The sequence below is a fragment of the Coregonus lavaretus genome (genome assembly GCF_964263955.1).
Source record: "Coregonus lavaretus genome assembly, chromosome: 22".
Lineage (NCBI taxonomy): Eukaryota > Metazoa > Chordata > Actinopteri > Salmoniformes > Salmonidae > Coregonus > Coregonus lavaretus.
In genome coordinates this window covers 38604614-38631941 of record NC_140009.1, presented here as the reverse complement: position 1 = coordinate 38631941, position 27328 = coordinate 38604614, and the positions used below count along the sequence as shown (strand labels likewise).

Genomic DNA, 27328 nt, shown 5'->3' with positions numbered 1-27328 from the left:
GTGATTGCAGAGGAGCGGTTCCTGGGGCTGAAAGATTTCACAGCAAAGGATTTACATGGAATATTAGCAAAAGCCGTACCACCTTCTCAGGTCCTAGAGCCTGAGAAGGGAGATATGGAGAACTAACAGAAGGAAGAAGTGGGAGTTTTGTTTGTTTTGGCAATGTACTATTTTAATTAGGGTGGATTGTTAGAATGACTATTAAAGTATGGATTTATTTATTTTAATTTTATTTTTGGTTTCAAACCGTCCAGCTGGTGGCGGCAATACATATGTTGGATGTAGTCCGCCATAAAACCCACAGAAGAAGAATAAGAAGTTAGGGTTTAGGGTATTAGGGTTTAGGGTATGGACGTCCCAAGGATCTCGGATAGCACTGAGGCAGCAACATATAGGCATAGAAGCACAGGGGGAGGGGTGTTCGGCTTGAGGGGGGAGAAAACGCTAGGACGGAGACAGCTGCTAGCTGTGTAGCAGTAAGGCAAATTAGTGTTGTAGCGACAAATCAAGGAGCCAATAGCAGATCTCACTGAAAAATATTTGGCAACACTGTTGAAAAGTTCATTCTGGGGACGGGACGGAGATAAATGAGCAGACCCACGTTGTAGCTGCTCACATAGCTGAGGCGAACCTGGGGGAATTGCTACATAGGAATTTGCGGAAGAATTGAGAGAAACAGGTAGGCTAACGGTAGCTATGCATTTGTTGCATTTTTTGTTTGCACTTTTGCCCAGGATAGCTAGCCAACCTTCTTTTTGTAGCGGATTTTTTTATTCTGTTCAGTGGCTAGCTAGCTAGCTAGTTCTTATTACGGTAAATTAGAGACATAAGTGTACAAGTATGTAAAGTATGATTTGCACTGTATAATACGTTTTGTAGTTGCAAAAAATATTTGCAAACTTCCTTTGAGAATAAATGCAACAACACTCGCAAGCAATTGTCCCTCAATGTTTTCGGCACTGAGCAAATTTCAGGTCTGCTGAGCACAAAGTTGAACGTTGTGAAAATTCTGTGAAACTTCCAGCCCGCGTTTACTGTGAACACTGAGGCTGTACCCGCTTTAATTTACCGTTTTAACAGTGGCCAAGTAGGCTACTGTGGCTATTTGATCATAATGTAGGCCTACCAGAGTGGCCTACCATAAAACAATGTAGAAAATGCATCCCATAACATTTGACAATGGCTGTTCAGCCTACAGTAGCAGCCAATGTGTGTCGTTCGATGGTCTACGTTCCATAAGACTTGTGAAAAAAAACATGCAGGACTTGACATTAACCTGTTTATCCACTTGTCCTTCAGACAAGGAGGTGACTGAATGTTGTTGTGGTGTTTGATGCAATAAATAAAATGCATTATTATTCCCATACCATTATTACAGAGAATCAGACAAATTATGCCACCCTCAGTCTATTGGCTACTTAGCCTATTCAAGCCTGTCCCAAAATACAACACTGCCCCTTTTTAAGACAAAAAAAAAGCTCTTTACCTGACTGCATTTTCAAATATGTCTAGAAATGTACACGTGTTGTGCTCTTGTAGGAAGCAATCACTCCCCTATTGCTGACTACAAATGATCTATAACTGGGCTAACTCACTTACTAGCAAAGGATATGAACTAAATGAGCCAGCAACATATAGGCATAGAAGCACGGGGGGAGGGGTGCACACATGGCTACATGCAGCTCTTTCTTTGATCTCAAAATGCATCTACTCAGGACCACAGCTGTAAACACAGTTCAGTTAAAAGTAAATGGCACAGATCCATATATGGCAATGGTCTATTTGCATATAGGCCTACTGCAGATGATTGGTTATGCCGGACTGGTCTGTGTAGAGTACGGGCTGAGTCGTTCACAATATAATCGTACTACAATGTGTTCTGCCTACAACAAAATCTCTTGCATAGTTCGTTTTGTTTTGGTATGTTGCATTGAATGTGGCTAATATTGCGTTGATTCGATCAAAATTGCCGCAGTAAAGGGAACCGTTGATAGTGTTAACTAACAGGGAAAACTCTATAAAGTTGCGTGAAGTTCAATCTTGTGCTTTTCTCCATGGGCTGATATTTCTTCTGTGCTCTGCAAGGCAGTCCCGGGGAGCTGCACAGCAGTCTGGGCTACTGCGCGCCCGTGCCCGCACGCAGCTTAGAGGGAACAGTGCTCGCAAGCATGTAACATGATGTGTGAATAAATACAACAACACTTGCAAACATGAAACTTGATATGTGAATAAATTCAATAAGATTTGCAAGCATGCAACTCAATTTCAGAATGAATGCAACTCATTTACTAAACTTAAGACTGGTGATTCTTCTGCGAATCAAAACTACATTTGCCGATGTCAAATCTGTTTTGGCACTAACTTAGCGACTAACCTGTGGCGAAAGTTTTGTAGTTGTAAAAAATAATAATAAGCAAGCAGCAGAGAACTTACATCAAATCTATGTACATTAATGGAAAAGTTGATTGTAGGCAGATTGTTGTGTTTTCTGGAACATAGTGGTCTATTAAGTCCATACCAGAATGGATTCAGAAAAGGAAGGACAACCCTTGATGCATTGGTTAAAGTTATTACTGAGGTGAACAAAGCTTTGGCAATGAAGGAAGTGATATCAATAGTATATTTTGACATTGAAAAAGCATATTATACAATGTTGCGGGAAGGTCTACTGATTTAAGTTGAATGGAATGGGTATTAGTGGGAGAATGTACAACTGGATTATGGATTTCTTGTTTGACTGAACCTTCCAGGTCAGGATGGGATCGGAGATATCAAGAGAATATGAGGTGGAAAATGGAACTCCACAAGGTAGTGCTATTAGTCCTATCTTATTCACGTGGAGGATTGATGATATCTTCTGGGATATCGGACAGGGTATAAGGGCGGCCTAATATGCAGAGGATGGTGCCATATGGAAGAGGGGAAGGAATATTCCTTATGTAATAAAGAAAATGCAAGGTGCTGTTGTAGCAGTAGAGGAATGGTCCTTATCATGGGGTCTCAAGTTACCTTTATCTAAATCTTGCCACATGTTGTTCGCTAACAAAAATATGAAGGAAGATGTGAGTCTTCGATAAAATGGAGAACAAATGGAAAGGGTAACAGAATTTAAGTATTTGGGTCTATGGTTTGATGAAAAGCTTACATGGAGAAGTTATATTACATGTATTGAGACTAAAGGTAAGAAAGTATAACATCTTATGAGGACAGTAGTTGGGCATGATTGGGGGGCAGATAGGCAATCTTTACTGAATATTTATCGTACTTTGATGAGATCGTACATAGATTATGGGTGCTTTGTATATGCTTCTGCAGCTTTTACATCGCTGTTGCGCCTTGATAGGATGCAAGCGAGGGCACTCAGGATGTGCGATGGTGCATTTTAAAACTACACCGGTTGAGGCTTTACAAGTAGATACTGGGGAAATGCCACTATCCCTTAAACAAGTTAAGCTAGCCCTAGCATACTGGGCAAGACTGAAGTATAGTACGGTAGATCATCCTACTCTGACAGTATTGGAAGACTGCTGGGAATAATCAACGATATCAAAAGAGGGGTTTTGGCCCAGAGATTGGGAAAAGGGTTGATGAATATGGATTCGGGAACCTTGTTATAGGGCCATCTGTAGCAATAGGAAATGTGCCACCATGGTTATTGATCTTAGCCTGATCTAAGAAAATGGTGGTGTGAAGAAGATAATGTAGGAACAGTAGTGGATCAATATATTAGTAATCAGTTTTATTCTTTCCTTGATGTGTATACAGATGGTTCAAAGGAAAGACAGGAGCAGGTGTATTTATTCCCGAGTTCGTTGTTAATCTATGCTAGAGACTAACAAATTATTGATCTGTATATTCAACAGAAATGGTTGTGATAATTGTTGGATTGCAATGGATAGAGGTGCAACCAAGAAGAGTAGTAATATGTTCGGACTCTGCATCAGTTTCTGTAGTTTAAGATCTGGAAAGTCAGAACGTGAGGATTTATGGTTAAAAATAATGATGCTGTTGTTGGGCTTACAAAGAAATGGTATTTAAATTAAGTTCTCTTGGATTCCGGCGAATACCCGAGTTTATGGAAATTATATATTAGATATAATAGCAAAAAAAGCAGGTCTCTTCTTGTTATTGGTGTCCTTTAGTGGTGGTTTCTTTGCAGCAATTCGACCATGAACAGTTGATGTTGAGATGTGTCTGTGACTTGAACTCTGTGAATAATTTATTTGGGCTGCAATTTCTGAGGCTTGTAACTCTAATGAACCTATCTTCTGCAGCAGAGGTAACTCTGGGTCTTCCATTCCTGTGGCGGTCCTCATGAGAGCCAGTTTTATCATAGCGCTTAATGGTTTTTGCGACTGCACTTGAAGAAACGTTCAAAGTTCTTGAAATGTTCCGTATTGACTGACCTTCATGTCTTAAAGTAATGATGGACTGTCGTTTTTACCGAACTCTGACGTTCTGTCCTGCCGATGCATAGAAAAACCAGCTAGCTTTATATTATCCATGTGCTTGTTAGTGATAGCTGTTCTGATGTCCAGAAGCTATTTACGGTCATGGGAAACAAGGGCGGAAACTTTATGTCCAAAAAAAGTTACGATCAGCATTTATTCTCAAAAGAAGTTACATGTTTGCAAATACTTTTTGCAACTGCAAAACTGATTATACAGGTGCAACTCATATTTTACATGTGCAAATCATACTTTACATTCTTGTACACTTATGTCTCTAAATTACGTTAATACATTCTGTTCAACAACAGCTAGCTAGCCAGCAGTGTATGCTGGCTAGCATGTCTTTCACGTTTTCACCAGGAATGGCCATTTTCGTGTGTGTGAGAGAGAGAGAGACCGAGAGAGAACTTCAGTTTAAGCCCACTCGTGACAGTTTGGGAGTCAAACACTGTTTTTTATCCTGCAGCAGCATGGTGAATAATGTGCAGAGAGTCGACGACACCTGGCGAACATGCACCAAAAGCGACTCGAGTGGCGCGAGCAACAGCGGCGGCGAGAGTTCCAAAGAGAGCTCTCGCTCCTCGACGCCTGTGCTGGATGCCGACAGCATGGACAGGCTACGGGACAAGATGCGCCGCCGGACAGAGTCGGGCGACCACTGGTTTTCCCTCGAGTTCTTCCCCCCTCGTACTGCCAGTGGGGCTGTCAACCTCGTTTCTAGGTCTGTAGCTAAAGCTCCTTTGGCGTTGGCTCGTTCTAGCTTGTTCTAGCTTGTTCTAGCTTGTTCTAGCTGGTAACTCAAAACGAGGTCAGAGTTTGAAATTAGCAGCTAACTAGCCAGCAGATACGACCCGCTTGCTTACAGCTGCGCTAGGATCGGACAGACTTCCTGTGTAGATTAAGACACAGCGGAGCCGGTGCGAGATATGTCTCGGAAAATGGACCTCAATACAGGGATGAGAAATGCTTTGTACTGCCAATTGTCCCATTATCCCAACTGTTACACCGAGAAGATTGTACAACTGCTAGTTTTTTAGCAGTTGTTCAAAATTCTCTGTGTAACAGTTGGGATAATGGGACAATCTCGGAGTACAATGCATTTCTCATCCCTGTGTTGAGGTACATTTTCCGAGACATATCTCGCACCGGCTCCACGTTGTCTTAATCTACACAGTAAGCCTGTCCGACTGTAGTGCAGCTGTAAGGAAGCTGGTCGGATCTGCAGGCTTAGCTGCTAACTAACTACCTGCTTTTAGCAACACTAGTATTTACACACTAGCGTTGCTAGGAATTGGCTTGCAAAACAACTGAATAGTCCGCCGGAAGCCAGAAGTGAAACAAAATTCAATTTCAATTTACTCTGCCGATTGTGCGTAGGATTGGTCCTTATGCAGGGGGGAAATTGAGAAAAAACATCTAATAGAACACATATTAAACAGACTTTCCAAACGTGGGTCTGTCCACTTCCTCTCCGCTTACCTCCTGCACGTGTGCCATACCTGCACAAAAATAGCAAGGACTTGTGGGGGACCTTTGTTTTGACATGAGGTAAGCAGAGAGGATCAGACCTCGCTGAGGAGCTGCTGCATGCATCTACAACAGACCCACATTTTTTGCAAGCCAATTCCCAGCAACGCTAGTAACATATAAATACCAGAGTTGCTAAAAGCAGCTACTAACTAACCACATCTTCTCTCTCCCATTTTTACCATTCAGATTTGATCGCATGGGCTCTGGGGGGCCCCTGTTCATAGACATTACCTGGCATCCGGCGGGGGACCCAGGTTCGGACAAGGAGACCTCCTCCATGATGATCGCCAGCACAGCGGTCAACTACTGTGGCCTGGAGAGCATCCTGCACCTGACCTGCTGCAACCAGACCAAAGAGAAGATCACCGGGTACCTGAGCAAAGCCAAACGCCTTGGCCTGAAGAACATCATGGCTCTAAGAGGAGGTAGGGCCACTTTGAGTAGGGTGACGTTGCACAGATCTAAGGTCAGTTTTAATATCTTCCTCTTAACGGTTAAGGTTAGGATTTGGGGAAGGTGAGCTGATCCTAGCTCTTAGGGACAACGTCTACACAGAGCAGGGTTAGTCCATTGTGGGAGTGTTTGTGTGTGCTTCGGTATTGTATTACAATAGCCTGAGGGTCTGCCTGATATTTTTTAGAGTGAAGTTAATTCCTGTGCACATGCGCAGATGCACTGTGTGGGTGCTCGCAATTGCACCCTCTTGCATCGCTCTGACTCTGCAATGTCTTTGGTTTACAACTCCACGTTGCTGCCTCTTGCATCGCTCTAACTGCAAAATCTTTAGTTCACAACTTCACATTGCTGCTCGTGGTCATACAATCACAATTGCAGCCTCTTGTATCACTCTCACTGCAATATTTTTTTTGTTCACATTGTGGCTCGTGGTCAAATCATATCGTTGAGTCTCAGTTTCACCCTTATCCCGATTTTTCTCATTGAGGATAAGTATTTTTCAAGAGACGTGGCTAACTATACTGAGCATAAATATAAACGCAACATGTAAAGTGTTCATCCCATGTTTCATGAGGTGAAATAAAAGATCCCAGAAATGTTCTGTATGCACAAAAAGCTTATTTCGCCCAATTTGGCCACAAATTTGTTTACATCCCTGTTAGTGAGCATTTCTCCTTTTCCAAGATAATCTATCCACGTGACAGGTTTGCCATATTAAGAAGCTGATTAAACAGCATGATCATTACACAGGTGAACCTTGTGCTGGGGACAATAAAAGGCCACTCTAAAATGTGCAGTTTAGTCATACAACACAATGCCACACGTCTCAAGTTTTGAGGGAGCGTGCAATTAGCATGCTGACTGTAGGAATGTCCACCAGAGCTGTTGCCAGAGAATTTAATGTTGTTTTAGAGAATTTAGCAGCACGTCCAACCGGCCTCTCAACCGCAGACCACTCCAGCCCAGGACCTATATCTGGCTTATTCACCTGCGGGATCGTCTGAGACCAGCCACCCGGACTGCTGATGAAACTGGGTTTGCACAACCAAAGAATTTCTGCACAAACTGTCAAACTGTTTCAGGGAAGCTCGTCGTCCTCACCAGGGACTTGAACTGACTACAGTTCGGCATCGTAACCGACTTCAGTGGGTAATTGCTTACCTTCGATGGCCACTGGCATGCTGGAGAAGTGTGCTCTTCACAGATGAATCCCGGTTTTAACTGTACCGGGCAGATGGCAGACACGTATGGCGTTTTGTGGGCGAGAGGTTTGTTGATGTCAACTTTGTGAACAGAGTACCCCATGGTGGCGGTGGGTTTATGGTATGGGTAGGCATAAGCTACGGACAACGAACACAATAGCATTTTATCGATGGCAATTTGAATGCACAGAGATACCATGACGAGGCAAAGGGTGGTCACACCAGATACTGAATGGTTTTCTGATCCACGCCCCTACCTTTTTTTTAAAGGTATCTGTGACCAACAGATGCATATCTGTATTCCCAGTCATGTGAAATCCATAGATTAGGGCCTAATGAATTGATTTCAATTGACTGATTTCACTGAACTGTAACTCAGTAAAATCGTTGAAATTGTTGCATGTTGCGTTTTATATTTTTGTTCAGTGTAGCTACGTCTCATTGTGACATTCCCATTGAACACCATGTTTTCCTGATCTCTTTATAGATCCCATGGGGGCTGACTGGGAAGTGGAAGAAGGGGGCTTCAACTACGCCACAGACTTGGTCAAACACATCCGCTGCGAGTTTGACGACTACTTTGACATCTGTGTAGCCGGTATGATTGAAGCAGAATTACTTTCTTTTCTTTTTTTACAAAGCTTCATCATATTGTCATTTTATAGTAATGATAACCTTTTATCAGGTTTTTTGTGGAGGACTTTAAAGTAGGCTGTTGTACCTACTTACAGTGCATTCGGAAAGTATTCAGACCTCTTGACTTTTGCCACATTTTGTTTCGTTACAGCCTTATTCTAAAATGGGTTAAATAGTTTTTTCCCCTCATTAATCTACACACAATACCCCATAATGACAAAACGAAAACAAGGCACTTACCTTGATAGTAACGCACACATGTCCAAAGTTATTATTTGTAAGGAAAACATCAATGCAATAATGCGAGTGCCAGTCAGAAAATGTGCCAGATCGTGGAAGACTGCGCAAATGTCTGCATACTTGATGTGCAGAAGAAATGGGGAAGTGCTCTCCTCAAAGAGGGACGTTTTGTCAGGCTCAGTAAAGCCTCAAACTTACATTGTCCGCAACAATGAAATGGGCTACTTCTATGTGAATTAATGAGGAGGCGGAACACACCTCAATTCAAACTGTGTTAGAAAATACAACTTGTTAGAACATTATTTGAAATTGACAAGTTGAAACATAGCCTATAGATAATTAGCAGGCAGCGGGCCTTGGTTTGAGGGCAGCCTGGGTTAACTGTCCTGTTCCGTAACAATCACATTTTGGAACAGTGAGTGCATTCTGACATCACGTGCATAAAACAACTCATGCTGGGGCGACCGTTAGAGATATTTGGAACTCACGTGTGAAAAGGTTAAATTTGCAAAAATGTATAAAATACACATTCCGAAGGCACTGTATATGCTGTGAGCATTTTATCTCCCCAAAAGCCATTTAGTCCTTCAAGTTGTTTGTAAAATGTGACCTAAACACACACACTGCGCATTAAAACCCAATTATTGTGGCAGGCTACCCCACTGGCCACCCGGAGGCAGAGAGCTACGATGAGGACCTGAGACACCTGAAGGAGAAAGTGGATGCCGGAGCAGACTTCATCATCACGCAGCTCTTTTTCCGGGCCGACACCTTCCTCAAGTTTGTCAGGGACTGCAGGGCCATAGGGATCACCTGCCCCATCCTACCAGGCATCTTCCCTATCCAGGTACTAGGGCTGGGACGATGCCAGTATCGTGATACTCGTTAGTATCGTTGCAAGGAAACAACGTGAAGCGGATTTTACTTCTTTAAGAAAACAGGCTTAATGTTGGAAACAAACATTGTTGTTATGCAGAGTCACATTTAATTATTTTCCAAGCTATAGCACACTTTTTTACATAAAGCAGGTTTTTAAAGGACCAAAGAGTGAACTCTACTTCATGTTTTCATTTTTGCCATGGAAAAATATTGCGATACTGGTATCATCCCGGCCCTACCAGGTACTGTGGGACGTAGGCCTAAACTGGGCCATGGACTTGCGTGTGGGGTGGTGTGGTCAAAGACTACATTTGTCAAAGTTTGAAAGGGAGGGGTTGCGTGGGTGTACTTTCTAACACTTTCTTGGAATGGCATGTTCTAGGATGTGATGATAGCTAGCAACGTTGTAACAAATGACCAAGTACGTTCTGTGCAAAAACAAAACAAGACATTTATATCGGACAAGGGGACATTTTCCCATAAGGGGCAGTGTATGTTTTGGAGTGTCTGGTGGGCGGGGTTTGCTTAATTTTAACAGGCAAGCTCAATCAAGCACAGCTAAAGTATTTGAAATGATTTTCTAAAGTATTTTAAATAGTATTTGAACCTAGGTTTGACCAGTAGGATTTGTGTTTTGTCATTCCTCCTTTCCTCCAGGGCTACCAATCTCTGAGGCAGCTGGTCAAGCTGTCCAAGCTGGAGGTGCCCGAGGAGATCATGCGGGTCATCGAGCCCATCAAGGACAACGACGCGGCCATCCGCAACTACGGCATCGAGCAGACGGTGGGCATGTGCCGCGTGCTGCTGGAGAGCGGCGAGGTGCCGGGCCTCCATTTCTACACGCTGAACCGTGAGGTGGCCACCATGGAGGTGCTGCGGCAACTGGGCCTGTGGATCGAGGACCCCAGGTTGGTTGTCTAAGCCCGGACCACCCACCACACCACACCTGGGTCCAAATAGGATTGTTTTTTCTTTCAAACACTTCAGGTTGTTTGCTTGATTTAGCTGGCCTAGTATTAAAATGTATAAAATGTAAGGTTACATGCGTAACCCCGGTTCTCTGATAATATGAGTGAGATGTATCACATATGGGGATTCGTTTAGGATCGCCTACTCGAATGAGGTGAGACCCTCACCTTTCTTAAAGGACGACTGCACTTCCTGATTTGACCTCGTTTTAAATTTGGTTCATTAACAAATGTTAGCGGCCATGACTGAATTCAAACGTGAGTTGTTCGAGGTGTAGTTTGATGTGTTTGTCTCTTGTCTGTGTTAGCAGGTGGGAAGAGTTAGCAAAAATTATTTAGCCAATTAGCTTCAGCCGGTCGGTGTGCGACATTGGCAAAGTTGGTTTGACTTTGGATAGCCCATCTCCAGGGCTAGTTAGGGACCGTCAATAAATTACACGTAAATGAGACAATATTTTCATGTTGCACACCTTTTTATTTTCTCATTAAATGCTTTCAATATTTGTATATTCATTTCTACAATTTGTAATTGGTTTGAGGTTTTTAAGTCAATTTGGAGGAATTTTTACATATTGTCCCATGTACATTGTGTAATTTACAGATGGTCCCTAACTAGCCCCATTGGGATTCCAAAGTCAACCCAAATTGACCACTGCCATTGCGATTGAGTCAAGTGCACCTGCACTCCAAATTGATGATTACTTGTGTGCTGTGGGCAGGATTGAAACAAACCCAACCTTCATTTATGTTGTGATGCAGTCATAAAACTTGTCATAAAGCTCTGTTTTCGACGAGACTGACTTTATAACAATAATTATTCTATGTACACTTTGTAGTCAATTTTGACAGTATAATAAATGTTTCTGACTCATCGATGCGACATAAGCTGTTTTCTAAATGAGAAGTTGGTTTTTAGGAGCGGTTGCTCTTTAAAAGGAGCCACTCTCCCGCCTTCTGGTTATTCTCAAGCATGCTTCTCTTCCTCACACCCTTGCGAGCAGGGGAATGCGGTGATATATCTGTCATATTATCAGAGGACCGGGTTACGCAAGTAACCTTAAGTTCTCTTTCAAATACTAATTTCGATGTATCACATATGGGGATATGGCCAACTCCCGTATCGCAAAAACATGCTGTCCGAAGCCAGGGTAGGCCCAACATCAGCAACCCTCCGAGGTCCCGAGACTGAGAGTACGCACCAAGAAGGTGCAGAAACATAGCAAAGCGAGGTGAAGCCCAATACGTGGCTTATAAAATCTCAGTTCAATGAAATAGACTATATATACAAAAGTATGATTCAAAAGATTTGGCTATTTCAGCCACACCCGTTGCTGACAGGTGTATAAAATCAAAACATTGGCAGTAGAATGGCCTTACTGAAGAGCTCAGTGACTTTCAACGTGTCAGTTCCAAACTGCCTCTGGAAGCAACATCAGCACGAGAACTGTTCATCTGGAGCTTCATGAAATGGGTTTCCATGGCCGAGCAGCCGCACACAAGCCTAAGATCACCATGCGCAATGCCAAGCGCCGGCTGGAGTTGTGTAAAGCTAGCCGCCATTGGACTCTGGAGCAGTGGAAACGTGTTCTCTGGAGTGATGAATCACACTTCACCATCTGGCAGTCTGACGGACAAATCTGGGTTTGGCAGATGCCAGGAGAAAGCTACCTGCCCCAATGCATAGTGCCAACTGTAAAATTTGGTGGAGGAGGAACAATGGTCTGGGGCTGTTTTTAATGGTTTGTGCTAGGCCCCTTAGTTCCAGTGAAGGGAAATCTTAACGCTACAGCATACAATGACATTCTAGACGAACAGTTTGGGGAAGGCCCTTGCTTGTTTCAGCATGACAATGTCCCCATGGACAAAGCGAGGTCCATACAAAAATGGTTTGTCGAGATCGGTGTGGAAGAACTTGACTGGCCTGCACAGAGCGCTGACCTCAACCCCATCGAACACCTTTGGGATGAATTGGAACGCCGACTGCCATTATACATAAATATAATAGACCCCCTGATCCGGCAGGATATAGTCGAAGAGGAAAAGTGGGGCCCCACCCACTTCTGAAGGGTGGTTGCCCAATGAGCGAAGAGCATGACACACTTGCCTTACTACAATCCAAGTCGATGTGCACTGTGTGTACTGGACAACGACAGGGTCGCCCTTCAGGGGAAGGCGACAGATGAAAAGCCACAGGCTCCAAGGTGCGACAATGGAAAAAAGTTGACCTGGGCCAAAGATGGGGGGGGTTAGGTCATTAACCCTTTACACTCGTGGGAATTGGCCTATATGGATAGGGCTACATTGAAATGTTTCTTAAGGAAGAAATATGGAATGCATAACCATGGAAGCGATTACAAGGGAACAGTTTAGAGATTATGGGAAATTATTAGAATAAAGGTAATGACAGTTCTACATCTGCATTGCTTGCTGTTTGGGGTTTTAGGCTGGGTTTCTATATAGCACTAAATGTGATTGAAATTTGAGTCACCTGACATGACTGAATCCAAACATTACACTGTTGATTGTGTATTTTACATTTACTGTACTTTTTGCCGCATTTGTTGCTAACAAAATCTGAAAATACTCTGGATACATTCAGTAACATGATAAGAATATTTTTGGAAAATCTGGGGTAGGTGCAACATAAGACAAAATATAGATTGCAAAATAGTTGGGAAGAGATCTTTGACGTACCAATCCCATGGCATAGTGTTTATGAACTGACACGCAAAACGACACCGGATTCAAAAATTAGAATCTTTCAATTTAAATTATTATATAAAATTCTTGCTACCAATAGAATGTTATTTATATGGGGGATACAATCTTCCCAGCTCTGCAGATTTTGCTGTGAAGAGATAGAATCATTAGATCATTTGTTTTGGTTCTGTCCATTTGTAGCTTGTTTTTGGACACAGGTCCAGGAATGGCTAAAGGATTGCAATATTTACCTGGAACTAACCTTGCAGATAGCATTACTGGGTGATCTGAAAAGTCATAGTCAATCAATCAATAATATAATAATACTTTTAGCAAAAATGTTTATTTTTAATTCACAATCTGTAGAAGCAATGAGAATAGAAAGGTTCAGAACTTTTGTAAAACATCACAGTATGGTTGAAATATATATGGCAAATAGAAATCCTATATGGATGGTGTTAAGAGATAGATGGGAGGTATTGAATAGAGTTGAAGGATGGGACTAATAACAAATAACAACAAATAATAACAAAGATAGCTAATAATGTAAGCATACTGTGTCCATAATAAGTATATAGGTTGTATGTTGGGAGCTTTTGGGAAAGAGCACAGTTAGAAAGATATGGCATTTAGAAGCAAACCGGATGGACATCATGAAAATGATCGGAGAGGTTGAGAGTAGAAGAAGTTCAGGAGCAAAAAAATAAATAAATATATATATATATATATATATATATATATATATGGATATAGAATTATTGTAAAATTAACTCTGTCCATAAGGTGTAGATAGTAAGTATAGACCGGAAGTAGAGGCCTGGGCGTTGTTGTTCACTAATTTACTCCAAGTAGGGAAAGGATGGTGGGGTTGAAAAGTAATAAAGGGGAATATATATATATATATATAAAAAATAAAAAAAACATGGGGGATTGGAAGTGATGCAGACAATTACATTGATAGAAGATACAATCTATCTGCAATATTAAGCTGATCCATCCCCCCAAAAAAATAAAATAAAAAAAAACATACGACAAAAAATTACAAGGGTTTGAGTGAGGGGTCTAACTGGTGTTGGGTTTGAGTGAGAGGTCTAACACTTGTAGTTGTTTGTTTGGAACACAGACCTGCATCCCCGTCTTTACACAGTTACTGTTGTTTTTTTACGCAATCCACAAATGGTCAATTATGAATCGCAATATGGGTCAGGTTTACATAATTTGAAAGCTTGTTCTATTGCCAACATGACTAGCTAAATTTAAAAATACGATCTTACAGTGTTAGGCTTTCACAAGGCAATTCAGAGAAGCAGATCATAATTTTGGTTTGCATAGAATAGTCATGACTGACTGCAGTCAGATGCGTGGTCCGCATCAGATTTTCTTCACAATACAACAGGCTCATTCTGTTCAGGACAACCCAGGGTATAACGCCATATCATCTTGTAAATGTACATCAAACATAGTGATCATTAACGTTGACACTGTATATTACATACGTTTTATGATATGGAAATGTAAAATGCACATTTGGACTCACAGGTTTTAGGCTTGCTTGTATGACATCAGAGGTATTTATTATAATCCTCAACGTCTCATCTTTCAAAATACATAGAGTCCTTATCATTTATAGCATTTCCCTCACTCAGACAACCAAAAATGTGCTAAAGTTGCCCAGTTAGCTGGAGGGATGGGGGCAACTTATTGTCACGCGTGGCGCTCAAGTTCAGAACGTCTGTCAGTCCAAACCCATACAGCGCTGTGAAGCGGAGAGCCTGAGCTCTGACGTCATGTATAGCATGTTACTTTACAGCCACTGCGTTCCAATTTAGGTGCTTATCAGTGTCCAAATCTGCCATTTTCAACCCTTATACGGATATGAGTGTAAAGGGCTAACCTGAATAAAACCTTGGACTGACTGCTGGCAGAGCACAGTCCACACGCTTAGGGATGCCAAGGGCAGTAGCAAAGTGAAAGATGGAGGAATATTACATATTCACGCTTTTCTGCGGCTAGTAGCTGCTATGAAAAGGATTTCAAGCACAATAGACACGTACCAGGACAAGCTAAAGGCTTAGAGACTGGGCGTAACGGCCCCACTTAGAGACGACACAACAATTATGGGTAAACTGTATCACTGTCTGGTCCATGGCGGGCTGAGAAAGTGACTTAAAGGGGAACTGCACCCGCTGATTTTGCCTTGTTTTGTGGCTCCTCAAGAAATGCTGGCGCCATGACAGAAGCCAAATGTCTGGACTTCATCGCATCATCTTACAAGTCTCCATGTGCTGGCTCCATACATGTTTCTGTGAACACATACACACATAGTCACTGTTCTATTACCAATGGCAGTTAGGATAGGTGATATCTGACACACAAACAGGTACTGTGTTGAAGTTTCAACAGGTCAGACTAAACCTACCTAATTCTGTTCTCCCCATCTGTTGGTGAACCGGCAAGAGGTGAGGCTGGAGGTGAGGTCTTTGCCAGAGCCCCATTGATGGGCATAGCAGCATAGATCAGCTCCTGGCCCCTCATCAAAGATACTGGTCGGTCACACACAAACACACATTCACACAAAGCACTGATTACATTATCAATAGTGGTTATGATTAGCCTGGTGGAACCAACCTAATCGCTGCGTTCACCTTTATATTTCACTTCAGATATCATTAAATGTGAAGTGAAATAGAATGGTGAACACAGCGATCAGGCTGGTTCCACCAGGCTAGGTTATGGCCTGGACATTATATACATCTAAGAAGTAGAAAATAAGCAACAAATAATGTCTCAATTGGGTATCAAAGTAATGAAGTGGGTTACCTTCTGTATTTGTACAAATGATGAGTCTGAAGGTTGCTGGCTGGATACTTGCCAACATGTCTGCATGATGCTGATGAGGGCCCCCTTGCTGGTCTTCTCTATGCTGTATGTTCGGCTGCAAACTGGACATCTCTCGAACAACTGCAGCAGGCAATCTTATGAGGTGTTGTTGACTGGGAGGGTCTCTGACAGGGTTATATAATAGATAGCCAAGTGGTAAATGTACATTTTGTTCTAAAGAAAGGACAAAGCTTTTTGGCTAATGCTCTTCACAACCAAAATTACTCTTAGTTGTATCTACTTGGCTGGGGAATTAGCCTACTAGTTTATCGAGCCAGGTATTTTTTTAATACAACTTTTCACAAGTTACCTGTCGTTGTTGATGAAGCCATATGTGTTATCAGGGCAGTAACTCGGTCACTAGGCCTCATGATGGCGTGTCCTTTTCATAGGAGTCGAGGGAGACTGGCAACAACTGAGGAGGTGTCACAAGGGTACTTGTGTCGCATGACACACTTTTTTATTCTGAGGTCTTGCCTGACAAGCTGTGAAAATAGCAAGTGAACAGCGAATGAAATGATTTTTAGAGGTTGCTAAACCATTGCAAATAACATTGCTGGACATGTTATGATACCCACCTTTGCTCCTTCTGGTAGGTCCCGGCGTCAGTTCATGACCAGGGGATCAGTCTGTGTCAAATGTATACTTTGTCAATGATTGTCATCCTCCCTCAATTAAACGTACAATGAAACAAAAATATAAACGCAATATCAAAACAAACAATTGTCACATGCGCCGAATACAACCTTAACGTGAAATGCTTACTTACAAGCCCTTAACCAACAATGCAGTTCAATAAATAGTTATGAAAATATTTACTAAATTAAATAAAGTAAAAAATTAAATAAAGTAACACAATAACATAACAATACCGAGGCTATATACAAGGGGTACCGGTACCGAGTCAATGTGCGGGTGTACAGGTTAGTCAAGGTAATTTGTACATGTAGGTAGGGGTAAAGTAACTATGCATAGATAATAAACAGCGAGTAGCAGTTTAGGGGAAGGGGGAGGGGGGTTCAATGTAAATAGTCCGGGTGGCCATTTGATTAATTGTTCAGCAGTCTTATGGCTTGGGGGTAGAAGCTGTTAAGGAGCCTTTTGGACCTAGACTTGGCGCTCAGGTACCGCTTGCCGTGCGGTAGAAGAGAGAACAGTCTATGACTTGGGTGACTGGAGTCTTTGACAATTTTTTTGGGCCTTCCTCTGACACCACCTAGTATATAGGTCCTGGATGGCAGGAAGCTTGGCCCCAGTGATGTACTGGGCCATACGCACTACCCTCTGTAGCGCCTTAAGGTCGGATGCCAAGCAGTTGCCATACCAGGCGGTGATGCAACCGGTCAGGATGCTCTCGAGGGTGCAGCTGTATAACTTTTTTAAGGATCTGGGGACCCATGCCAATTCTTTTCAGTCTCCTGAGGGGGAAAAGGTGTTGTCGTGCCCTCTTCACGACTGTCTTTGTGTGTTTGGACCGTAATAGTTTGTTGGTGATGTGGACACCAAGGAACTTCAAACTCTCGACCCGCGCCACTACAGCCCTGTCGATGTGAATGGGGGCGTATTCAGACCTCTTTTTCCTGTAGTCCATGATCATCTCCTTTGTCTTGCTCACGTTGAGGGAGAGGTTGTAGTCCTGGCACCACACTGCCAGGTCTCTGACCTCCCTATAGGCTGTCTCATCATTGTCGGTGATCAGGCCTACCACTGTTGTGTCGTCAGCAAACTTAATGATGGTTTTGGAGTCGTGCTTGGCCACGCAGTCTTGGGTGAACAGGGAGTACAGGAGGGGACTAAGCACGCACCCCTGAGGGGCCCCCGTGTTGAGGATCAGTGTGGCAGATGTGTTGTTGCCTAATCTTACCACCTGGGGGCGGCCCGTCAGGAGGTCCAGGATCCAGTTGCAGAGGGAGGTGTTTAGTCCCAGAGTCCTTAGCTTAGTGATGAGATTTGTGGGCACTATGGTGTTGAACGCTGAGCTGTAGTCAATGAACTGCATTCTCACATAGGTGTTCCTTTTGTCCAGGTGGGAAAGGGCAGTGTGGAGTGCGATTGATACAACAATTTCAAAGATATTACTGAGTCAATTGAAAAAAAATCATTTGGCCCTAATCTATGAATTTAACATGACTGGGAATACAGATAGGCATCTGTTGGTCACAGATACCTTAAAAGGTTGTCCCACTCCTCTTCAATGGCTGTGCGAAGTTGCTGGATATTGGCGGGAACTGGAACGTCGATCCAGAGCATCCCAAACATGCTCAATGGGTGACATGTCTGAGTATGCAGGCCATGGAAGAACTGGGACATTTTCAGCTTCCAGGAATTGTGTACAGATCATTGCGACATGGGGCAGTTCATTATCATGCTGAAAAATGAGGTGATGGCGGCGGATGAATGGCACGACAATGAGCCTCAGGATCTTATCACGGTATCTCTGTGCATTAAAATTGCCATCGATAAAATGCTATTGTGTTCGTTAGCCGTAGCTTATGCCTGCCCATACCATAACACCACCGCCACCATGGGGCACTCTGTTCACAACGTTGACATCAGCAAACCGCTCGCCCACGCGACACCATACATGCTGTCTGCCATCTGCCCGGTACAGTTGAAACCGGGATTCATCCGTGAAGAGCACACTTCTCCAGCATGCCAGTGGCCATCAAAGGTGAGCATTTGCCCACTGAAGTCGGTTACGACGCCGAACTGCAGTCAGGTCAAGACCCTGGTGAGGATGATGAGCACGCAGATGAGCTTCCCTTAGACGGTTTCTAACAGTTTGTGCAGAAATTAGTCGATTGTGCAAACCCACAGTTTCATCAGCTGTCCGGGTGGCTGGTGTCAGACGATCTTGGACAGCTATGCTCCATTTTCTCGTGTGAGCACAGTCTCTAAAGTGAGCTTCTGCTCAGAGAATATGGTTTTGTATCAATGCAGCCCTGACTTTCCACTGCTGCGAAAACTCTGCTACTCCTTCCCCTTTCAAACGTTAAACCCAAAGGGAGAGGGTAGGGCAGAGAGCCGTAGGCCCTGCACACTATGCTCCTCAGCTGCCAGGGCTGCGCCCTAGGTTGGCTGACCCTTCTTACCTCCCTTAGGAAGGTTAGATGGGTGGATCCTTGCTGCAGCGTAAGACCCCTTTACTACAGGTTTCGCCTGGTTCAGGAGCCTGAGTCTTGGCAGGCTGCTGTGTCACTGGGGACCTCAGTCCCCCAAGGCCAGCTGGTTGCCTCCTCCCAGCTGTGATGCTGGGGAAAGATGCAAGAACCAACTTCCTGCCACGGGGCCCGGGTCTGTGGGGAAAGCAGAAGTTGAAGGCTTTGCCTTATCTCTTGCGCATGTCATACTTCTGCTGCATGGCAGGGACAGTGGGCCCGAACAACTCCTTGGGTGTCACTGGGGCTTCCAAGCTGTAGTATAAGCTTAGCCAAAGCGCCATTCCTCCCTCCACCGCAAGGCTCAAGGTACGACCACAGCCTTGGACGGCACCACGGGAGGCACAGAGGTTCAGGTCTGTAATCATACAGATCTCCTTCCAAGCATCTGAGTCTAGGGTGTTCGAGTCCAGTTGCTTCCCCACCTCCAGTAACTCAGCCTGATACTCCAACAATAAGGAGGTTGAGAACGGAGGCAGTAAAGCGCTCCACCTTCCAATGGAGTGAGGCGCTGGCGTCGTTCGTAACGCCGTGAGGGGCTGAGGTAGTAAACCAGTGATGGCTCCACTGTGGGAGGGTTGCCAAAATTCCTCCCATATTGTGCATATCCAGGCTAGGGGTACCCCTAGCAAGAATCTTTGGGATGGGACTCTCTTCCCCTTGTATAGGTCCCTTGACGGGCCCTGAGCCCCTATAGGAGATGGCCACTCAATGCCGAGTCTGGCCGCGGCCCGCTTGCAGACATGAAGGAGCCCAAACTCCACTAGAGGAAAGGCAGCTCCACCGCTCTCGGGGCCTGAGAGGGTGGGAGAACGGGGTCGTCAGTCCCCATCTTCTGAGCAATCTCGGGGATATCCGTTGTCCCCTGACTTGCTACACCATCAGACAGCGAGGGGAGGGAATCGAGGCTATCTGTGACCTCTCCCCAACTGGGCTTGGTTGCAGAGAGCTGACCCTCTGGTGTCGCTGTTTGCTTGGAGGCAAGAGGGGCTATCGAGATAGAAGCATGTTTAAGCCACTTCAGACCTGCCCTCGTCACCAGTCTGTAGTGCTTGCAGGACTCCGGGTCCTCGAGCGCCTCTTGGGGATGTCCCTTACCCAAGCAATTGATGCATAGAGGGCAATCATGGACCCACAAGCACATGAACCTGGGTTAGGCTCGTCCCGGGACGGGGAAGCAGTGGACATTGTAAGGAACAAGGCTTGCTAGGGGGACCGAGCAGCGTCTGTTGTAGGAACAAAGTGTAAAAAGCGTACTAAGCTAGCTAGTTAGAAGCCTTGCGACTAACAGCTAGCAATAATGAGCTTCGTAGAACCCTATAGCCGTGAGACTAGTGGGGCGTTAGCTAGCCAGCAGCTACCTCGTGGTGAAGGGTTGGGGCTTTAGCTAGCTAGCAGCTACCTTGTGGTGAAGGTGCGCCGTGGCTAGCTCAATGCTGGCTGAAGGAAACAACCTGGTGGCAGAGTTAACCTTCAGATAGAGTGCTCCCGTAAACAATGGTGCCATGAGGCAGAGATGGTCGGTCTAGTTAACAGAACGGGTGAACGTAGGTTAAACTACACGAGAGAAGTGAGATGACAATGCTACCGTGTTTCAGGATGGTATGCTAGTATGCTAGTGAGGATAGCTTGCCTCTCAGTGAGCTAGCCAAGTTAGCCTCGCAGGGTGGACTAACTGAGTCTCAAAAGCTAGCCGTGAAGCTAGCTACCAACGGAGACTGAGAAGTAGAAAAATAATTTCTATATGAAAATAATACCTTAGTACTCAACCTCTCGACAGGGTCTGAAGACCTTTCGCGCGGCAGCGATATGGTTCACTTGTGTTAAGCAGGAAAACAGGTATACAGTCGATATGAGGAGAGCTAGAGTAGTATTGCTCTTCGGGAGGAAGAGATGCGAGAATAACCAGAGGGCAGAGAGAGGCTCCTTTTTAATGAAGGTGAGGGTTTCACCTCATTCACCACTATACCTGTCTGTCTCCAACAGATACATTTGATAGGTACTTCCGAGAGTATATGTGATACATCGAAACAAGTATTTTAAATAGACCCAAATGGGCATACTATGTACGGTTTAATTGTCTATTGTACAATAATCAGATTCAATTTGATTGGTACATGCACTCTGTCCTGGAACGCTTAATAAAACCAAACAAACCACTTCACATGAAATCTAACTGCCTATGTATTAGAATGGAATAGCTGCTGTCACACCCATTTCTACTAGAACTGATGCCTTCTGGTTGTCTTCTTTGGTTGCCAGGCGGCCACTCCCCTGGGCGGTGAGCGCTCACCCCAAACGCAAAGTGGAGGACGTGCGGCCCATCTTCTGGGCCTCCAGACCCAAGAGCTACATCTACAGAACACAGGACTGGGACGACTTCCCCAACGGACGATGGTGAGCAAGCAACACACTGGACGAGCTTCTAGAGAAATCACCTTGCACCTTGGCTAGTTTGTGGCTAGACAGTATGTTACATTTCCAATGTTTTTGTAACTGTCATTGGCCTAAGAGTTAAGGTAATGCGTGATATACAGTATGTTTATTCTCTCAACCTATTCTGTGACTTTTCCATGTGAATATGTACTGTATAATCAGTGAACAGGCAATGTTCCCAGGACTTATCATATTGGCTCTGTGTTATTTCAGGGGCAACTCGTCGTCTCCGGCCTTTGGCGAACTCAACGATTACTACCTGTTCTACCTGAAGAGTAAGTCGTCCAAGGACTCCCTGCTGAAGATGTGGGGCGAGGAGCTGACCAATGAGCAGAGCGTCTACGAGGTTTTCACCAGCTACATCAAAGCCCAGCCCAACCGTGCCGGACACAAGGTGACGCCTGGCCCTAGACACTTCAGACTGAAATGTTTCAGTCAGCTTTCTTCCGTTTGGAGCCTCATGAATTCGACCCACGTGGCCATTATGACTACCACTTAAAACAAAAGCCTAAACCCTTGACTTCTGCTTTGCTCAACTGACATCAATGATCGCCTGTGATCTCTTAGGTGATGTGTCTGCCGTGGAACGACGAGCCGCTGGCCCCGGAGACCAACTTGCTGATGGACGAGCTGGACAAGGTGAACCGCCGGGGGGTCCTCACCATCAACTCCCAGCCCAGCATCAACGGCAAGCCCTCCGACGACCCCATCGTGGGCTGGGGCCCACCGGGGGGCTACGTCTTCCAGAAGGTAAAGTTAGGCCTCCGTGGTTTGGTCGTGGGGATTACCAATTATAAGCCTTATTATAAGATTATAAAACATGATAAAGGCTCATACATACTTTATAACACGTTATAAATCATTATACTGCACCTGCAGGCTTAAAGTAAAGTTTTACCAAAATAATTATAGAAAGAAGGTAGGCCTACTAAAGTGAGGGGGGATTTACACATTTGAATTTATAACACAATTTAGACACACAAAGTCATTCAAATGATCAAGGATTAAAGTAAGGTAAAATAACTGGTTTAGCAAAATGAAGGCTGTCCCCTTTTCTTTGTCACGATGTTGAGAGTAGGGTGATTCACAATCTTTCCTAGAAATGAAGAAGAGTGAATAAATGGAAGGTTTCTCAAACTTAGTAACATTTATTGAATTACATGCATACTCATCATGTAATGACATGAACCTAATGCTTTGCCACGTTTGCAAATCCAACAGGCCTATCTGGAGTTTTTCACCTCGAGTGAAAACGTCACGGTTCTCCTCAAAGTGCTGAAGAAGTATGAACCTCGCGTCAACTACCACATCGTCAATGTTCATGTAAGTTCTCAACTACATATATTAGCCTACATCTGCACTTATTTTGTGAATTGAAACGGATTGTTAGATTGATCTACTGGTCGATTGTTTCTATTTACAGGGTCAGAATACGACGAACGCCCATGACATGCAACCCAACGCTGTGACGTGGGGCATCTTCCCCGGCAGGGAGATTGTCCAGCCCACGGTGGTGGATCCAGTCAGCTTCATGTACTGGAAGGTAAGGTGAAAGGTCATTTCATTAACCTACTGGCCCCTTCCAGGAACATTACCCCCTATGCACTTGTGTAGATATAAGAGGACTGGATAGGTGTAAGCAATTTGGCGAAACCACCTATCAGAGGGAATGATGGAGTGTGCTAGGGGTTGTTTCTGGTTCTGGACAGTGCCCTTGACTCGGATGAGTTTGTGAAATGGTTGTCATTAGTTCTCTACAAACATTTTCTGAGATTTTAGTTGAGTATGGAATTTTTAACCCTCTACATCGTCTCTTTGAGCTGGAGCGTTTGGAAAGTCCCATGGCAACAAAAACCTCCCATGAAGCCTTTTCAAGGAATCCTTTTCAAAACCATTATTTTGTGTGGAACTGATAAAGCTTCCTGATAAAGTTTTATCAGCACTGTAAAGATAAATCGATGGCAAAACACTTGAAATTCCCACCTTTCTGAAACTTGTAGAGTTAATTGTTTTCGCCTTCTTTTAATAGGACGAGGCCTTTGCCCTGTGGATTGAGCAGTGGGCCAAGCTGTACGAGGACGAGTCGCCGTCGCGCATGATCATCAAGTACATCCACGACAACTACTTCCTAGTCAACCTGGTGGACAACGACTTCCCATTGGACAACTGCCTGTGGCAGGTCATCGACGACATGTTCGAGCTGCTTGACAACCCCCCAGAGGAGCAACTCACGGAGCAACCTGCAGAGCAGCCCGCCGAGGAGTCACCCGTGGAAATCAACCCGCAAAGTAACTGTGGCGACAGCCAGACTGACTGACTTTTTTTATTTTTCTCCCCGGTGCTGCTATCAAGAACTTTTCATTCGAAACTAACACCACAAAGTACTTAACTGGAGTATTATACTATACAAATATAATCGCTACATGAAACAATTTAATAGATTTTACTGTATCTTATGCCTGCTCATACCATAACCCCACCGCCACCATGGGGCACTCTGTTCACAACGTTGACATCAGCAAACCGCTGGCCCACACAACGCCATACACGTGGTCTGCGGTTGTGAGGCCGGTTGGACGTACTGCCAAATTTTCTAAAACAACGTTGGAGGCTGCTTATGGTAGAGAAATTAACATTTAATTCTCTGGCAACGGCTCTGGTGGACATTCCTGCAGTCAGCATGCCAATTTCACGCTCCCTTAAAACTTGAGACATCTGTGGCATTGTGTTGTGTGACAAAACTGCACATTTTAGATTGGCTTTTTATTGTCCCCAGCACAAGGTGCACCTGTGTAATGATCATGCTGTTTAATCAGCTTCTTAATATGCCAAACCTGTCAGGTGAATGAATTATCTTGGCAAAGGAGAAATGCTCACTAACAGGGATGAAATCAAATTTGTGCACAAAATTTGAGAGAAATAAGCTTTTTGTGCTTATTGAAAATGTCTGGGATCTTTTATTTCAGCTCATGAAACATGGGACTAACACTTTACATGTTTATTTCTGTTCAGTGTACTTCAAAATGTGTATTTAAAATTTTTTATTTTAAGCCTATGGATTTCATTTGAGCGATAAATGGTGTGAAAATGTGCCATGAAACTAACTAAATTAACTTAGTCCAACACCATATGACTGTAGCAAACTGAGCTACTATCTGGATGATGAATCGTAATCGAGAGGCAGTTGAGTGAATTAATATTATGATAAATGACACAGGGAAAGATTTTGGACTTTTTAAACCATTTAATTGTGTTTGGTGTATTCATATAAACATGTATGTGCTTAAGGGTGAGAAAACGGTGGTACGGTATAGGAAGCTGTTTACATAGTGCGAAATGAGAGAAGAGATGTGTAGACTATAGAATTGCATAAGCATAACCAAAGTTTAAATTGAGCAATACAGGGACTTTCTCCTGAAGCATCAGGGTTAACAGAACACATGAGCAACGACGGACTTGATTTGTGATTACCATTGTAATCTGCCATAGACAACAATTGTTACAGTACCGAGCTGCTATTGACTGTTTTGGAAATTTCACACGAGGCCTTAACTAAAAAGCATTAAGCATTGATCTCACATGGCTTTATTTTTCAGTTTTTGTTGTTCATATTTATTTCTGTTGTGACATAAGATCAATAGAAAAACACTTAATGTTGGAACAGTCAACTGTGGCCTGATGTGTACATGGTTGTCTACATGGTGATACCGTTTGCTTTGTGACAGTCAGTACAAAGGCTATGAGACCTCGTCACCCACTGATACATATTTGGGATTTCCCCTCAGAACATAGAAGTCTGTGATTTGTCAGAAATTGGGTGAGGTATCATTCATTGCCCCTGTGGCCAGAGTGAAGTCAGATGATATCCCACTGCATAAGTTGGAATGATTTCTTATCTTTTGAACCTGCTGACCTATAACCTACATAAAACCTAGCGCACTTGGCTGCAGTCCAAACATTACCTCATGTTCAAACGTGTACCTAACCTGAGGTTAACCTACTGTAGTGCTGCCATTGGTAGATGCCAACATGAACCCTGTTAGTCATGGTGGTACGGGTACAAAATATTGGTCACTTTGACCCCCCCCCCCCCCCCCGCCACCAACACATATGAGTCAACATCAGAGTCAACAAACTAAAAATAACAGCATTGAAGCCTACTTGGCATAACTCTTCTCGAAAGAGACTGACATGACCAACTGTTCTGGGGCAGCAGAAGTTCGGGGGTTTGAGAAAGATAGCCAGTCTCAGGTCTGTTATGTATGCCAATGGTTATCTCCTAAGAGTTGCTCTGAATTTCTTCAGTCAGTCGGTCTAATCTATGATGCCTTCATGCAGGGCCACATGCTTGAACTACGTTGAAACCTGAGCCACGTCCCATATGGTATCCCCTTAGTCCCAGGATAGTAGGAGACCAGAGGAACATTATAGTGGAGAGGGGAACCCTTTTGCTTAATTAAGCCTGAACTGTGATCCACGTGTCTCCGGGCACGATTACATATCAAATGCCATAGACCTACACACACAGACCGCTGCACCTCTAATTAATTTATGTACTCCACTGGGAGGTGGCATATTAGCCTTATTAGATATTTGTTTTTTTGTGATCCTTGTAATGAAAAGCACAATAGATGTTTAATAAATTATTATTATTATGTAAAAACGATTGGCTGGTATGCCCTCACCCATCTGAGCGGTCGGCTGTCAATGCCCTCACCCGCTAGTACACTTATGCTGACTCTGACTTGGGTTGTGACCCTCTACAGGATGTCAGGTAAGAACAATGCGGATGCTTCTCCTTTCAGGGTTTTTATTTCCTTTTCCTCTTCACCACCACACGTTAAGCACACACACTTTGATTATATACCATAGATCTTGACTTGGAATGAATCTTGGTGGAATAGTAACTGTGGTAATGAATGATTTGTGATTATTTCAGACATTCAGACAATAAAAAGTCCTCTGAAAAATGTGCGTAACACTTGACCTGAGTGGGCAAGTGCAGTGTCCAGATGCACATTTCCAAGCGCTCTGATTGGTTGGGAATGGCAGGGCTATGATGAGTGCGTTACAGCTAAAATAGGTTGAGCAGCCAAACTAACGGGTCTTAAGGGAAATTGAAGGGACTGTGAGGGAAAGTTAGGTAGAGAGGAGGGGAGCAGGACAGCCTTTTTTTTACAGCCGCCCCAATATTTCTTCTGGAAATATTAGCATCCACTAAAAGGCCTCTAACCTAAAGGGCACAGGCTCTAAAGGGGCAGAGTCTCATGTGCCACAGTCTTGAAAAGGGGTCTCTAAAGAGCTAGTTCTAATCTAGCAGGGCAGGGAGTCGGATGATCCGAGCCACTTTGCGCACGTAGGTTCTGTCACCTACACGCACCTCTGCAGTCCTGATCCTGTCGTCGGGTCCAGGAAGTAGCTGGGAGACCTGTCCCGCAGGCCACAGTGCTGTGGGTCGACATGAAGGTCTGGTGTGTCTGCTTGCCACTTCTGATGGGCCTTTAGGCCAGGCAGGTAGTGGCTGATGAAGCGCTTCCAGTACTGAACTGCTAGCAGTTGGCTGTGTCTCCATCTGCGTTGGCTGAGTAGCTCTGATTCAGTGTAGACAAGCTGAGGAAGTGAGGCGTCTGGCTGCCCCATCAGGAGAGTATTTGGGGTTACCGGGTACGGGTCTGAGGAGGTGTAGCCCCTAGGGGCTTGGAGTTGAGGATCCCCTCTATCTTAATGAGGATCGTCCTCAGGACCTCTTCCGTCACCGATTGGCTCCCAGTGTTGCTTGAAGGCCTTGCTTG

General features: G+C 44.2%; 1 protein-coding gene across 2 annotated transcripts; it reads left to right on the top strand.

Annotated features, from left to right (window-relative positions):
* The first annotated feature begins 321 nt into the window (after nucleotides 1-321).
* LOC311150045 (methylenetetrahydrofolate reductase (NADPH)-like) lies at nucleotides 322-25114 on the top strand. 2 transcript variants are annotated; one of them, XM_084187289.1, is made up of 12 exons: nucleotides 322-679; nucleotides 4921-5172; nucleotides 6168-6406; nucleotides 8127-8237; nucleotides 9169-9362; nucleotides 10052-10302; nucleotides 21363-21497; nucleotides 21750-21930; nucleotides 22104-22286; nucleotides 22758-22859; nucleotides 22960-23079; nucleotides 23566-25114. In XM_084187289.1, the coding sequence occupies exons 2-12, from the start codon at nucleotides 4922-4924 to the stop codon at nucleotides 23851-23853; spliced, it is 2055 nt and encodes a 684-aa protein (XP_084043415.1). In that variant the 5' UTR covers nucleotides 322-679; nucleotide 4921; the 3' UTR covers nucleotides 23854-25114. The 2 variants fall into 2 exon arrangements, with proteins under 2 accessions (XP_084043415.1, XP_084043414.1); XM_084187288.1 differs by having other exon boundaries at nucleotides 500-679; nucleotides 4918-5172.
* Nucleotides 25115-27328: the final 2214 nt, after the last annotated feature.

What these genes read in the sequence shown, in the direction of transcription:
- LOC311150045 (XM_084187289.1), top strand. Translation starts at nt 4,922, where the DNA reads ATGGTGAATAATGTGCAGAGAGTCGACGACACCTGGCGAACATGCACC. An exon ending in CCAACCGTGCCGGACACAAG is followed by an intron (nt 21,931 to 22,103) that starts GTGACGCCTGGC and finishes GTGATCTCTTAG; the next exon opens with GTGATGTGTCTGCCGTGGAA. An exon ending in TCAGCTTCATGTACTGGAAG is followed by an intron (nt 23,080 to 23,565) that starts GTAAGGTGAAAG and finishes TTCTTTTAATAG; the next exon opens with GACGAGGCCTTTGCCCTGTG.